General features: G+C 45.2%; 1 protein-coding gene across 1 annotated transcript in view; it reads right to left on the reverse strand.

Annotated features, from left to right (window-relative positions):
* The window catches only part of LOC127223885 (protein-cysteine N-palmitoyltransferase HHAT-like), a 63,827-nt gene that overhangs the window by 32,792 nt on the left and 16,169 nt on the right, over window positions 1-14,866 (reverse strand). Inside the window, exon 2 of the mRNA XM_051186576.1 lies at window positions 3,770-3,914. Within this exon, the coding sequence (XP_051042533.1) occupies window positions 3,770-3,914 (145 nt within the window). The remainder of the gene's footprint in view (window positions 1-3,769; window positions 3,915-14,866) is intronic.

Raw genomic sequence — 14,866 nt, forward strand, 5'->3', positions numbered from 1 at the left:
TTACCTCTGGCATGCCTGGGAAGGACTATGGCAATTATGCTAACTGGGGAAGACCCATCCTAAAGGAGGGTGGTACCATTTTCATGGGCTGGGATCCTGGACTTCATAAACGGGAGGTCCAGATTTAAATACAACATTCATCTCTCTCTGCTTCTTGGCTGAAATGTGACCAGCTTCCTCAAGTTCCTGCCTCTACAACTTCCCTTCATAAGGGACTGCACCTGCACCCTCAAAATATGAGTCAGGTAGGCCCTTTCTCCCTTAAGTTATCATTGTCTGGTGTTTTATGCATCAGAAAAGTAACTAAGACAAAGGTATTTACAACCCCTCAATAATCCCTGTCCCCCAGGCAACTGTCTGTCCCTTCCCTGTGTGGCTTGACTCCTTGAGCTGGGCTCTCTGGGGATGACTCAGTGGTTCTGTCTCTGAAGGTGTACCGAAGCCATCACAGCACAGAGGGAGGGGACTTCTATTAAATCTCAAAGTCTAGATGCTAAGCTTGAAGATGCTCTGTTCCCTAGAGACAGGTCCCCTCACATCTTTCCATGTCCTCTGTGTCTTGAGCAACAGGAACTGATCTTATACCCAAAGGCAGAGATCAGAGATGGTCAGGCTGCCAAGGCCCTGACTCATCCATCAAAGGCTACATGTACAGGGCAACAGGCTCTTCTGGGGTCCTTGGGGACCAGATGATTTCAGAACTCAGATTTTCTTTTTCAGTTTTAGAATGCTGGTCTATTAACACCCCCACCCAATAGGAGCTGAGGATGCATACTACTAACTCATTAATTGTTTCTTGAACCTAAGCATGAATATTTATAACAACCATCTCTATCAGGTCAATCTAAATTTTAAGACACCCAGGCTCACCAGAATACCAGATTTGGCACCATCTGGTTCACTTCCTCCCAGGAGAGATCTAAACTCAGCAAATCGGGGCAAAACCCTTGGCAAGAGAATGACAAAGGGGGCAACAGACAAAAATCCCAGCAGACATTCCTTGACTCAAGCAGCTCATGAAACAGACAGGCTTGTCTGGAGAACCCCTGGCTTCAGAACCCTAAAGAGAAATTATTTCACAGTCGTGTACAAAGAATCAGAGTCCCGAATCAAGGACAGAAACACTATGTCCTATCACTAACCACAGAAGGATGCAAAGTGCTGGCCCCACATACTGGCAGATCTGCATGCTGCCAGGCAAGTGGTGCTGTAAGCCTCCTGCCGCCCCCCCCCAGCAGCAGCAAGAGCACTCTGAAGGTGTTTTTCTGCCCTCTTCAGCACCAACACACCCCAGAGCTACTCCTGGCTCTCAGTCCACACCCATGGCCTTGACAACCGGTTTCCAAACAGTTGACATTTACCTATCAATCACTAGTCTTCACCCTTTCTCAAATCCAGCTAAACTTTCCACAGCCTCTAGGACACCTCCATCTGGGTGACCATGTGACATAAACATCCGATTCATTCAATACATGCCTGCTTCCCACAGATCCAGCCTGGCATTCAGAGGTGTAACATAATTGGTTCTGGCCAATGAGACATGAACAGAAAAGTCACATGTTATTTCTACCTAATGTATTTAGTGTCTGATGCACAGACCTCCTGTTGTTCTCTTCCTCGAAGCTAAGACAACACAGTCAGTGGACAGTCATCAAACATCCTAAATCCTACAATTATAGCTTAGAAAAAGGTACTGGGTTTTCCATAAAGTATGAGAAAAATAAAATTATGTGTATGTGTGGGGGTGGGCACATGTGATGAGTATGTGAATATTCTGTATGCATTTAGAGGGCAGAGGATAGCATCTGGTGTCTTGCTCTACCATTCTCTGCCCTATTCCTATAAAATGGGGTCTCTTACTAAACCTGAAGCTGGGCTAGGTCAGTAGCCAGCAAGCCCCAGCAGCCCTCCTATCCCCAGCCTCCCACCCTCCCCCCACACCACCACCCCCTTGCCTGCCCACAGCACAGTCCTGGAGTCACAGGAACATGTGTGGTCATACAAGCTTTTTATATGGGTGCCGAGGGTTTGACTCCTACCTGCTGACCCATCTACTCAGGCCTGAGGAGTACAGTGAACATTCACCAAGATTTGGAGTTCCTGCTATGGCGGCCACCATTAGTCGCTCCAGCACTCCAGCCTTCTTGGACATGGGTAAATCCTTGCTTGGTGCTTAGCTTAAACAGCACTCCCCTGGAAAGCCAGTCACTCTACTGTAATGGCTTCTGGCAGCTCCCTCAGACATCTGCACAGCAGTTACCGCAATCAAGTGTCACATGGGAAACAACTATATTTGGCTTCCATATTTATCTGTGTTAAATTCATTCTCTTCCACCTCTCCATCGGATACAGGGTCTCGTGTGTGGCTCAGTCTGGCCTCAAACTCTGAAACATTCTTCCCCAACCTCCTAAGTGCTAGGACTTTGGGCGGAGTCTCCATACCCAGCAACAGGCTTCCTTTACTCACCCTTGTGTTCACAGTGTTTTGTAAATAGCAAACACCTGAGGTATTTGATTCACTGAAGTGAAAATCAGAGCCTTCTCATTAGGTGACAAGAAACCCAAAGTCAGTATCCCCAACCCCCAACCTGAGTCTCCATGTGTTCCAGGTTTTGCAGGAAACCATGAGCTGAATGTCCCAGAAAGTATGTCAAAGAGGGGCTTTTACAGTGACAAGATTAAAGTCATATGGGACCTAATGAACCCACCGAGCCACAAAGTCTGTCTATATTTGTGACTGATCAGGCAACTAGAAGTTGTGTTAGGTTAATATTTCTGGTCTTAAAAGAGAGCTGCAGCAAAAGTATCTCTGGATCCTTGGGGACCCTGATGCAGAAATGACAGACCAGTCATGTCCAGCCTCACTGCCGCAGCTCAGCCAGGACTCCCCAAACCCAAGCACATGTGGGGGAAATAGAAGAGAGGACCCTTCATTTGGAAGCATGGTAAGCAGCTACAGCAATACACACAGTGACTATCCTATTCTCACTGTTCAGAGGTTGCAGTGATGACCACAGATAACAATGATCCGTTGTTATTGTAAAGTTTTCACAACTGCCACACACTTGCATTCTACCTGCTGCAGACTGGCCTTGCTGTGGATGCCGAGACAATCCACTCAGTGCACATGAAATTTGGGCCAATGAGATGGCCCAGTGGGTGAAGGTGCTTGCATCCCTCAGACCCACGGGAAAGCAGGAGGAGAGAAACTACTACACAAAGTTGCCCTCTGACTTCTTGCATTCATATGCCACTACACACATGTGCCTTCACACACATGAATACTTCTTTTTCTTTTCAAAACAACTGGGTGGTGATGTTCAGAAACAAATGCTTAGGTCCAGAGCTGGACACCAGACCCAGAGCCACAGCTCCAGAACAGCACAAAGGCCATCCAGGAAGTGTTGCTAGCAGGAATTCAGAGCACAAACAGAACAAGGTTAGAATGCATTAGACCTCATGACACACCTAGGGCTGGAATCTGGGAACAGTGGGAAAGTGCAGGCAGAGTCCTGACTTTGGGAACATATTGAAGAAGGAAAGAGCCTGGAGGGTGCGGGACATTTGGATGTCAGGCATCATGGGCAGCCGATATGAGGTCCCTGAAAACAGATACCTCTGCAGTCACAGTGCAGCCGAAGGTGTTCCCAGCTGACACCAGGTTGTCACATGTCACATGCATGGCTCTCCCCAAGACTCCCAAGTCAACAATCACACCTGAATGCAAAGGAGAAGACAACAACGTGACAGTGAGCAGGGCTGTGCTCACCTTGTAGGAAGATCCTGTACCAGTAGGTTTTTCCAACTTGAATTCCCCCGAGGAACACCAGGTTGAACAGGATCAGCATAGAGGTGGAGCAGGAGGCGAGCAGAGCATGCAGCCGACGGCGAGCTTGTGGGGAGAGGTATTGGGTCTATGAGGGAAGCACAGAAGTGTTTATTTCGCTGAGAGGGCAACAGAACTAAGGCTAAGGTTACTTCCGTCTTGGTATTTCTTTTGCTGTGATAAAACACCATGATAAAAACAACCTAGGGGAGAATGGGTCTGTTTCACCTTATGGCTTATAGGTCCATCATTCAGGGAAGTCAGGGCAGGGACTCGCATAGGCCAAGGAGGAGTGCTGCTGACTGGCTTGCTAACCAACCATGGTGTTTTGATACGGCACCTAGGACTACCTACCAACTGTGGCACCTGTGACTCACAGTGAGCCAGGCCCTCTCACATCAACGATCAATTGAGAAAATGCCCCATAGGCCAATCCCCCTCTTCCAAAATTACTCATGCTTCTGTCAAGTTGGCATAAAACCTGCACAATATCATCTTGTGGCCAGGTCCAGACTCTACCTCCTGCATCTGGAGCCAGGTCACTGTTGAGACACTTTAAATTGTTCCCCCACAATACAGCTCCATGCCAAGGCCAAGGTGACCAGAGGTCAAAATCACAGTGACCTTCTAGATTGGTGGACTTGACTCTAGGAAGTTGGCCAGCTCCCCTGAAACTTGATGTGCTTTGAAGGGTAACACTTTGGGTAGATGGGAGACACACTGTGATTGTCAACTCAATGGAATTTAGAATCACCATGGAAACAAACCTCTGGACACATCCATGAGGGAGTTTCTAGACTGGGTCAACTGAGTAAGAAGAGTCCTAAATGTGAGTGCTAGACTGAGCTGAGCTCTGGCGGAAGTACCTCTGCTTCCTGACTGAATGACATGTAGCCAGCTGCCTCATGTTCCTGCCGCCATAACTTTTATAGTGTGATAGACAGCACCCTCAGACCACACACCTAAAATGAACTCTTCCTTCTTGAAGTTGGCCTTTGTCAGGCATTTTGTCACCACAGAAAGGAACTGATGCAGTTTCTCAACAGCACAGAGCAGCAGCTAAGAAGGTGGCTGATCACGGTGCCTGTAGTGAGCATAGAAGTTCTATTATCCTCCCTGGGTCTTCATTCCATGCCCCTTTTTAGTATTTCCTTGGGAATTTTCCAAATAAATCAAGCCTTTGTACCTCAACGCTTACATTGTTGTTGGCCCTCCTGTAAGGTCACCCCAACCATGGGTGGAGGTATGAGAGCCCCACAAACACATCTGTGAGTTCAGTGTAGAGCCAGGGGTAGTGCTACAGCAGCCATACACAGTCCAGGGTTTCTGACAAATGCTTCCATGGGAAGGAGAAGCAATTAGAAGGTCAGTGAATATGTCCTAATGGCTCTCTGGAAACCTATAGGTCTCTGAGGCATCCAGCTTCAGCTGTGCTATGAATTCAGAGCCCCCACGGCTACAACCTGTGTGAGTTTCACAGGCAGAGACCAGTCTGGAAGGTAAATCTCAGCAGGGTCTGGCTGTGATGACCTGCCGTGACTGTTACTTGGTCAGGGATTCCTCACTCTAGAGAAATCAATCCCAGCCTGGTCCTTCTGTCTATTATGAGCCCCAGGCTGTTCCAGAAGCCCAGATCTCACTGCAGAGGGACATCTCCCTGATACCAATCTCACTCTCTTCCTAGATTACTTTAAACAGGGATCTCCTGAACACTGCACACCAGTGTGGCCTCTGCATGAATAAGCCACTTGGGGGACAGTGTGTAACTGGCTGTCTGGATGTGGCCTGGAAAGCTCTCCAGCCCAGAGGTCTCAGAAACGATGACACCCAGTTGCTCTCAGGGCCCCCGGAGGCTATGAGCAGGATCAGAGGTGTTGTCAGACAAGGCAGAGAAGGACGCTCCAGAAGGAAGTGATCATTACTCAGCTGCTCACTTCTGAGAATGTACGTCCACTGTGGTTTCTGCATTTTAAAGCAGAAGATCATGTTCTATGAGCAGTACTGACTCAGCTAGCAACAACTGGGGAGGTGGTTGGTGAGGACATGAGGATGAAGAACTCGGAATGATAAGTCAAGAAACCACGAGCTGTCTGGATCAGTGTAGATGTGTCCAAATAATTCCCTGTAGGTACAGAGGCCACTGTGACAAATTTGACCCAGTGAGCCAAACCCAGTCAGCCTGCTCTCCACCCTGAACCTGACCCCCAAGAGGGACTTGACATCACCCTCCCAGCCCTTCTCCTTTATTGTTGTAACCCATAGGCAGTGAGTAGCATCTGGCGAAGCTCAAAGACGCTCTTCTTTTATGAGAAGTCACTAAAATCATTTTTTTTAAAGAGTCAACAGAGAGATGTTGACTGATTAGGCTTCCATGGGATTGTTCAGCCAGCTGTGATGGACTGGGGGTGGATAGTGGATGGGGGGAGGGCAGAGGAGGAACAAGGGAGGGTGAAGAGTCAGGCCTGAACGGCCCCTGAGGGCCATTTCAACACTAAGATGTTGGATCTGCCTGTTACACAAGGGCTACTTGAACACGGGTGCCCAGCGGTCAGCCTGATGGCCAAGAGGGTACAGAAGCACAGGAAGTGGATAGATCATGCAGCCTGGACACACTGGGAAGAGAGAAGGGTCACCCTTCAGGTGAGACAGACGTAGGCTCTCGCTCAAGAGCTCTCCAGGTTACCTGCTGCTCTGAGCAATCTAAACCTTTCCAAAAGGGAAAAAAACAAAACAGGATATATTCCTTTGGTCCAGATAACTATACCAATAAGTAGAATGTTCTAAGTCCATATTCAAGTTTATTTCCTTCAAACTCTCTGACATCGCATAACAGTCGCTCCTGTGGTATCTTATGTCAAGGATGCAAGCTATCGGTGCAAATAGAGACACTTCCTCAGCTCACTGATCCATCCTCCTGTCTCATAGGCTTACAAATTGTCAGTGAGACAGGAATATCATTGTACATCAAGGAGACATAAATTATGACCATGAGAGACCAGTTGCCTATTTGATCAGATAAAAACAGTGTGACTGACAAACAGAATTTGAATTTCATTAACATTAATTTATCAGGATGAAAGGGATATGCCATTAATATACTGTGTACAAATATCTGGGAGTGGTGCTGTCCCCAAGACATGTTTGGAAAGTTGTTAGAGTCTCTGAATGATTGCCCCACCAACCCTGAGAGTGGGCAAAGCCCCCTGTGCCTCTAGCTGCAGATGAACAAGGCCATAAGATCCAACAGCCACCGGGTCCTAGCCTCCTCACCGCACACCTCTGGGTTCAGAGCGCGGAGTGGAGGGGAGATAGAGTTAGTAAGAACCACTCTGTCCCCATGCAGGCATCTCAGACACAGCAAGGAGTGGGGTGCTGCAGTTTCTTTTCATGTTAGTATAACCCACCCTCCAGGTTCTGGAAAGGTAGGGTGGAGATGGAGGCTTCTGTTCCACCACATTCCGCAGACACCTTGCCCCAAATAAACACATGAACACTATATTAGTTATTAAACAGTTGGCTAATGACTAGGGCTTCTTATTAGCTAGCTCTGTCTTAATTATTAACCCATTTCTAAAAAAATCTACGTATTTCCATGTGGTCTTGGCTTACCAGAGAATGCCTGGATCTGTCTCCTTTGGCAGCCACATGGCATCTCCTCACATAGTCTTTCTCTGCCTACATTTCCCAGAATTCTCCTCACCTCCTAGCCCTGCCTATCTTCCTGCCTCTATTGGCCAGTGTTTTATTCATCAACCAATAAGAGAAATATATAAACAGAAGGACAGCCCCCATCAGTAGGGGACTTACCTTCATTACACAAGTGTCTCAGAACACCAGGAAGCTCAGGCCTTTGCTCAACCACCTGTTTCAGACCAAAGGGGTTGATGAAGGGAACATAACAGCAGCTTCCCAGCCTTCTCTAACACACCTACTTCCAAAGTGAGGAGAGTAGCAAACCAGGTGAATCTCAGCTCAACCAACTTCTGTCAAACTAGTTTGCACTTCCTGATGTGAGATGTTGACTTACATCTCCATAGAAACGGCCCTGTCTTTTGCAGCCATCATCCTGTCCCTGGAAATACCAAGTTTGTCCGGGCTAGCAAGCTGGTGCCTGAGGTTTAGGGGGCAGCATGTGAGTTAGAGTGAGGCAGAGAACAGTGGGGTGTGGGCAGGTGGTACTGCAGAGCTGAAGGCTGCTGAGCTTGGCCCCTTGACTGTCCACAGGGGAGCTGAGACAGGAGGGAGCAGCCAAGCATCTGGGGGAGCAGATGGCTGGAGGAATGGCTGCTGGAGACTATGACAAAGGCTTGGCAAGCACGACCCAATGCTGTTTATTTTTAAGTAGGGTAGAAGCTAAAAATGGAAACTGGGTGGGCTTGAGCAGCTGGACACGGTTCCCCACTAAATCACAGATTTTTCATTTTCTAATGACGATGCTAACTAGAGGGTAAGACGGGCGGGAGCAGCAGCAGGGGAGGGGACATTGGACCTCAGTGTGGACAGGTGGGCACCCATGAGCCATGAAGAGGCCACAAAAGAAGAGTGGCCTGATAAAACACTCAAGGTCAGAAAAAAGATCTCAAAGTCCCGTGTCCATCTCAAAATGTTTCATTGGGTTTGCATTAGACATCTGTGTTCCAGCCTTTGCTCCCCTCCTCTTGCTCATGTAGGCTCTCAAGAATGGGGCTAGGCCAAGTTTGCATTACTCTTGACCCAGGCTCACACATGAGTCTTTAGTGTACTGTCCCATCCTCTGCCCATGCCACATGAATGTATGAAAATATTCAGAAAGTAATGCCTCCATCCTTCAAGTGCACTGAACTTCAAAAAGTTCTTAGTCATATTTTGTATGTTAATTAAAAGTTTTAAAATTTAAATTTAAAAGTACCCATTCACCTCAGCTTCATTTCCTAGTTTGCTGATGAGCTCTGAACATGCTCCCAGAAGAGAAGCACCTGCGGCTGTGGCACAGTGTTCTTACACACACACACACACACACTCACACACACTCATACACACTCACACATACACACATTCTCTCACACCCACTCACACATGCACATACCTACACACACACATTCACACACATACAGACTTATATACTCACAAACACTCATTCACACAACTTACACACACTCACATACACACTCTCACACACTCACACATGCACTCACACACCACATATACACATACTCACACATTCTCACACACTCTCATGCACACACACACACATACAGACACACTCACATACTCTCATGCACACTCAACACACATACACTCTCATGCACACATACACACTCTTACACACAGTCTCACAATACAGTCATACACACTCACACATATACATACTCACACACACATTCTCACACACACTTACATGCTCACACACACTCACATACACTCACACACACACACACACACACACAGACAAGCACACATCTCATGCAGTAGTAACCTCCCTTCAGCCTGTGTTCTTGCTCTTGCTTCAAGTCTCAGCACAGCATTAGCGCAGGGGACCAGGGGGCCAGGAGTGCTGCTGCAGATCTGAATCTCCACCACTTAACTGTGCCAGCTCCTTACTCAGTCAGTTCACAGCCCTGTCTGATGAACATAATCCTGACGGAATCAACAGCCATCTTCAGCATGCTCTCCCACCAACAGGACACATCACCCACCTTTAAACTGACCTAATTTTAGCCTATGATGCAAAGAGAGTTTGCTTGTATAAGGAATGACCCACACTGCAGAGTCAAAAAAACTATTCCTGTCTTACAAATAGAGAAGCAGAAGAGCTTCCCAGTTAAAACACTGACGAGTCAACACAGGCCTTCCTGCTACACTGCACTTCCTGTCTGGGTGGCAGGATGCACCTCTGTAGGCTGCAAGCCCCGAGACCTTCTTTCTCTTTCTGGTCAGCTACAAAGTAGACTTTCAAGAAATGTCTATTTGCCAGATGATTCGCACACAAGGTTTTCTAACAAGGGTTGGCAGGCACACACTGTGTCAGTCCGCTCTCCCTCACTGTGACAATGTACCTGAGATGAACAACTAAAACAAGGTGCTCTTTATATTCACTCATTGTTCAGCCCATTGCTTTGAGCCAGAGCAAGGCAGAGTAGAATGGTGGTGAGAGCATGTGGTTGGGTAGACTCCTTACCTTATAGTAGCCAGGAAACATGGGGAGGGGTGTGAGGCATGAGATAAGACATAGCCTGCAAGATGTTCCCCCAGCATTGCCTATTGCCCCCCAGTAGGTCCTACCTCACCTCCTATGAGCCTGCACAGTGTGAATTAGAATCAGTGGATTAAACTATGGATGAGGTCAGAGCCTTTAAGATAGAATCACATCCCTGAAGCCACACCTCTAGGAACATTGCTGCCTTGGAAACCAAGCCTGGGGGAAGGGGAGGGGGGATTCCCACTCCAAACCAAGAAAGCCAGCAAGCATTGATTCCAGAATCAGAAATGTGTGGCTGATACTCACACCAAATCTTAAAAGGGGACTCAGTTACACCGGAGATTCACCAAATCCCTAGAAAGTGACTGATGAAAGAACACAGGCTACCTTACTAAAAATTATCAGGTCCTGTGGTGGGGTCCTGGGACTCAAGATTTCAGTTAGACAGCAAGAATGAATGCAGAAGTTCTATTGTATAGAACAATGGGGAAGTAATAATATATATTATCATTCTTTTTAAAAATACTTATTTTTATTTACGTATATGAGAGTTTTGCCTGTATGTATGTATGTATGTATGTATGTATGTATGTAGCATACCATGTGATCTCCAGGTGCCCATGGAGGCCAGAAAAGGTTATCAGAACCCCTGGAACTGAAGTTATAGACAGTTGTGAGTTGTCATGTAGGTGCTGGGAACTGAACCCAGGTCCTCTGCAACAGCAACCAATGCTCTTAAACCACTGAGCCATCTCTCCAGCTCTAACATATTATTAAAAGCTGTATTAGAAATCAGACTTTTCAGTGTTCTCACTAGAGAAAATAACTTTATAAGATTATGTCCCTATGAACCAACTCAACTGCTCCACAACAGGTCAGTAGTTGAAAATGTAATTTATGTGATAAATATACAAAATTTTCATTTTGTCTAGTTAAAAACATGAATACATTAACTAATAGGCATCACACCTATATTTGGAAAGGAATATGTAAAATAATCTCAGTTCACAACATGAAAATACAATTTTTAGGAAAAGCAAAAGAAGTCTTTGGAAGAATGAGAAAATTCAGGAAAATTTTAGGATTATGAAATTAATATGCAAAAATTGGTTGCTTTATATACTAGAACAATATTACAGAAAATTAGGGAGTGCTCAATGGGTAAAATGCTTGCTGTGCAATCATGAGGCCCTGGATTTGGGTCCCCAGGACCCATAGAAAGCTTGACACAGCAGCCCATATCTCCCAATACTCCCATACCAGCCAGATGACAGAGAGAGGTGGGAGATACCCTAGAAGCTTGCAGTCTAGCCAGCCTGGCATATACAGTGGCAAACAACAAGATACCCTGTCTCAAACATGACAGACAACAAGATACACTGTCTCAAACAAGACAGACAACAAGGACCAACATCTTAGGGTCTGACTGAGTGCACCACAGAGGATGAACATACACACAAAATAATACTTTTTTTTAATAAATTAAGAAAATTTATATTTGTAGCAGCACAAAACGAAATACTTAAGACTATTCTTAGCCAAGAAGACAAAATTCTTATACACTGAAACTGCAAAACATTTCTTTGAGAAGACATTAATGACAGAAAGGCATCCATATTCATAGACTCAAAGGTTCATGTTGCTGAGTAACAATAATACACAGTTACCTACAGGCTCAACAGAGTCAGAGTCCAAATACCTTCTCTGAAGGAATAACCCCATTCTAAAGTCATATGGAATCTTAAAGGACCCCAAATAACCAGAACAGCTCTGGAAAACAGGAGCAGAGTTGGAGGACCCACATTTCCTGATTTCAAAACTTACTACAAAGCCACTACAGCTAAAACTGTGTGGGACTGGCCTAGAGATTGACATATGAGCAGATGAAATAACAGAAAGCCCAGACACAAACCCTTGTGTGAAGTTACATCATGGTCACCGTGGGTTCCTGGAGCACCTCATGAAGCTGGACCCTTACACTCTGTTAAAAATGCATCCAAAGTGGATCAAAGAGCTAAAGATAAGGACTAACGTTGGAAAGTTCTCCATAGGAAATAAAAATAAGAAACATGTTTCTAGCATGGGTTTGCTGTGGCTTCTGACCATGGCTGCAATTGGAACATGCCTCCAACACAAGAGTTTTTGAGGGAAATTTCAGATTCAAACTGTAATATCCACCAAGTGTCAGTTTCAAAAGCAAAAGCATATGGCTTTCAGTCACACCACAATTTTAAAAATCATTTTGGATTTACCTAAAACACAAGCAATACAAGGAAAAACAACTAACTTGGGCTTTGCAGAAATTTAAAGTGTCTTGTATTACAGGATGCTATTGACAGAGAAAAAAAAAAGCCACCCAGCAATAGGAAACACCCACAATCATATGTCTGTGAGGGATTATTAATATTCAGAATAAGTAAAAAAAAAACCTGCTACAATTCAACAACAAAAACAAAAACCTGAAAAATGGGGAAAACTTGAGTGGCATTTATCCAGAGAGTCAATACCAATGCTCAGTAATCAGATGGTGTCAGTCAATGTTAATAATCATGGGAAAGAATAAATCAAAACCAGGAGATACTGATTCACACCTTCCACGATGCATATTTTGAAAAAGAAGAAGAAAGGGCTGAGGAGTTGGTTCAGTGGGTAAGCACCTGCAAGCATGATGACTGGAGTTTGAATTCCCAGAGCCCATGTGAAGCTGCAGGCACACATGTCTGTAATCTCATCCATCACTCCTACAGTGAGAGGGAAGATGAAGGCAGGAAAAACAAACAAACAAACAAACAAACAAACAATCAAACAAACAAACACCTCCCCAGAAGCTCATGGGTGTATTCTGTGGCAAACAAGGAAACTCTGTTCTCCAGTAAAACAGAAGATTACAATTGACACCTGTGGTGGTTTGAAAGTAAATGACCCCCAAAATGAGTGGTATTATTAGGAGGTGTGACCTTGTTGGAGGAAGTGTGTCACTGTGGAGGTGGCTTTGATGTCTCTACTTGAACTTCCCTCAGTTTGACAGGCAGTCGACTTCCTGCTGCCTTCTGGTCAAGATGTAGTCAGCACCATCTGCCCATATGCCACCATGCTCCCCCATCATGATGATAATGGACTGAAGCTCTGAAACTGTAAGTAAGCCACTTCAGTTAAGTGTTTTCTTTGTGAGAGTTGCTGTGGATATGGTACAGCAATAGTAAACCCTAACCAAGATAACACCCAAGGTTCTCCTATGCCTTCTATCTACTCAGATGCCATGACACCTGCATGCCTTCTCTGTGTCTCTATCTCTCACACATGTGTGCACACACATATACATACATACACAGACTCACATATACACATACACTTACACACACACACACACACACACACACACACACACACACACACACACACGACACCACAGTTAAGTATGGCTGAGGCTGTAAAACAATCTGGAGTCTTGTTTCCTGCTCGTGAAAGTGTGAAATGCTACAGAAACTGTAAAAATGCCCCCTGGATCATCAAAAAATTAACACAACATTACCATGTCCCACAGCAACTCAGTTCCACTGATACTGATAAGAGTAAAGCAGTAAGTCAGGTATTTACACACCCATAGTCACAGCTGCTCATTCAAATGAGCAAATGACAGATGCAATCCAAATGTTGGGCAGTGAGAGACCTAGAGTGTGAAGTGCTTGCCTGCCCAGTTCTTATCTCTGCCTGTGGTCCTAGTGTCCCCATGCTCCTGTTGTTCTAATGCCCCATGTACCTGTGGTCCTAGTATCCCCATGATAAAATGAGGGGCAAGGACAGATGAAGCCCCAAAAGCCCACAGGGTATGTAGCCTGTTGAACATGATGTCAAGCAAGAACTGAGTCTCAAGCAAGGTGAAAAGGAGAAACACCTGAGGCTGTATTCTCAACACCACTCACACATCATGGCACATACACAAACACATACGTGTGCACGCATGTGTGTACACACACACAATACAGAGGTCATACACTGGAACACACGCATGCACACACAGAGATTTTAAAAGGGGGAAAAACAAGAAACCACACAAACGCCTATCATTAGATTAGTGAACTGACAAAATGTAGCATATTAATATAATGGAGTACTACTCAGCTTTTAAAAAGAAACTCTGATACATAATGCAACACAGATACAGTTTAGGGACAATAAGCTAAATAGAACATGCCATACACAGGGGATACACACTGTGGGACTATGGTTGAATGAGACACTTGAAACTGTTGATGTCACTCAGGATATACAACAGCACCTACCAGGGAGTGCCTAACAGGGACAGAGAAAGTTGATGGAAACCTCTGGAAATTCATGAGGTCATGGTAGTACAGAAATACAAATGTGTCTGCCGCTGAACTTTATGCTTAATGGTGATTTAAATGGTAAGTTATATTATCTTTATTACAATGAGAAGAATTAACAGGCCTTGTCTACCAGACAGATATACAGAAGAGATTACCTGTGATTTTCAAACACATCTGGCCCATGGTCATATTGAGCCTGTGCTACATTCTACAGTCATGAGTGCCACACTCACTGACAAGGTTCAGTAAGCAAGACATGGGGAAACTAACACTTCATCAAAACTCTAAGTTCCATTCTAAATCAAAGTCTTTATTCCAGTAACAATAAAATGGGCAAGCCTCAGCAATTATGATCATGAAACTAAGGTGGGGGGGGGGGAGATGAGAGGAACTTATGAAAGGGACTTTAAAGCCTTTGCTGTCTTTACTTCAATATATTTGGAAATCTTGATGAAAACAGTAATTATCATTACAAATAAATGACCTGAAATTTCAATAGAAAAGCTAGAAAGACTGAAAAATCACAGCCAAGGA

This window comes from Phodopus roborovskii, unplaced genomic scaffold, assembly GCF_943737965.1.
Source record: "Phodopus roborovskii unplaced genomic scaffold, PHOROB, whole genome shotgun sequence".
NCBI classification, from domain to species: domain Eukaryota; kingdom Metazoa; phylum Chordata; class Mammalia; order Rodentia; family Cricetidae; genus Phodopus; species Phodopus roborovskii.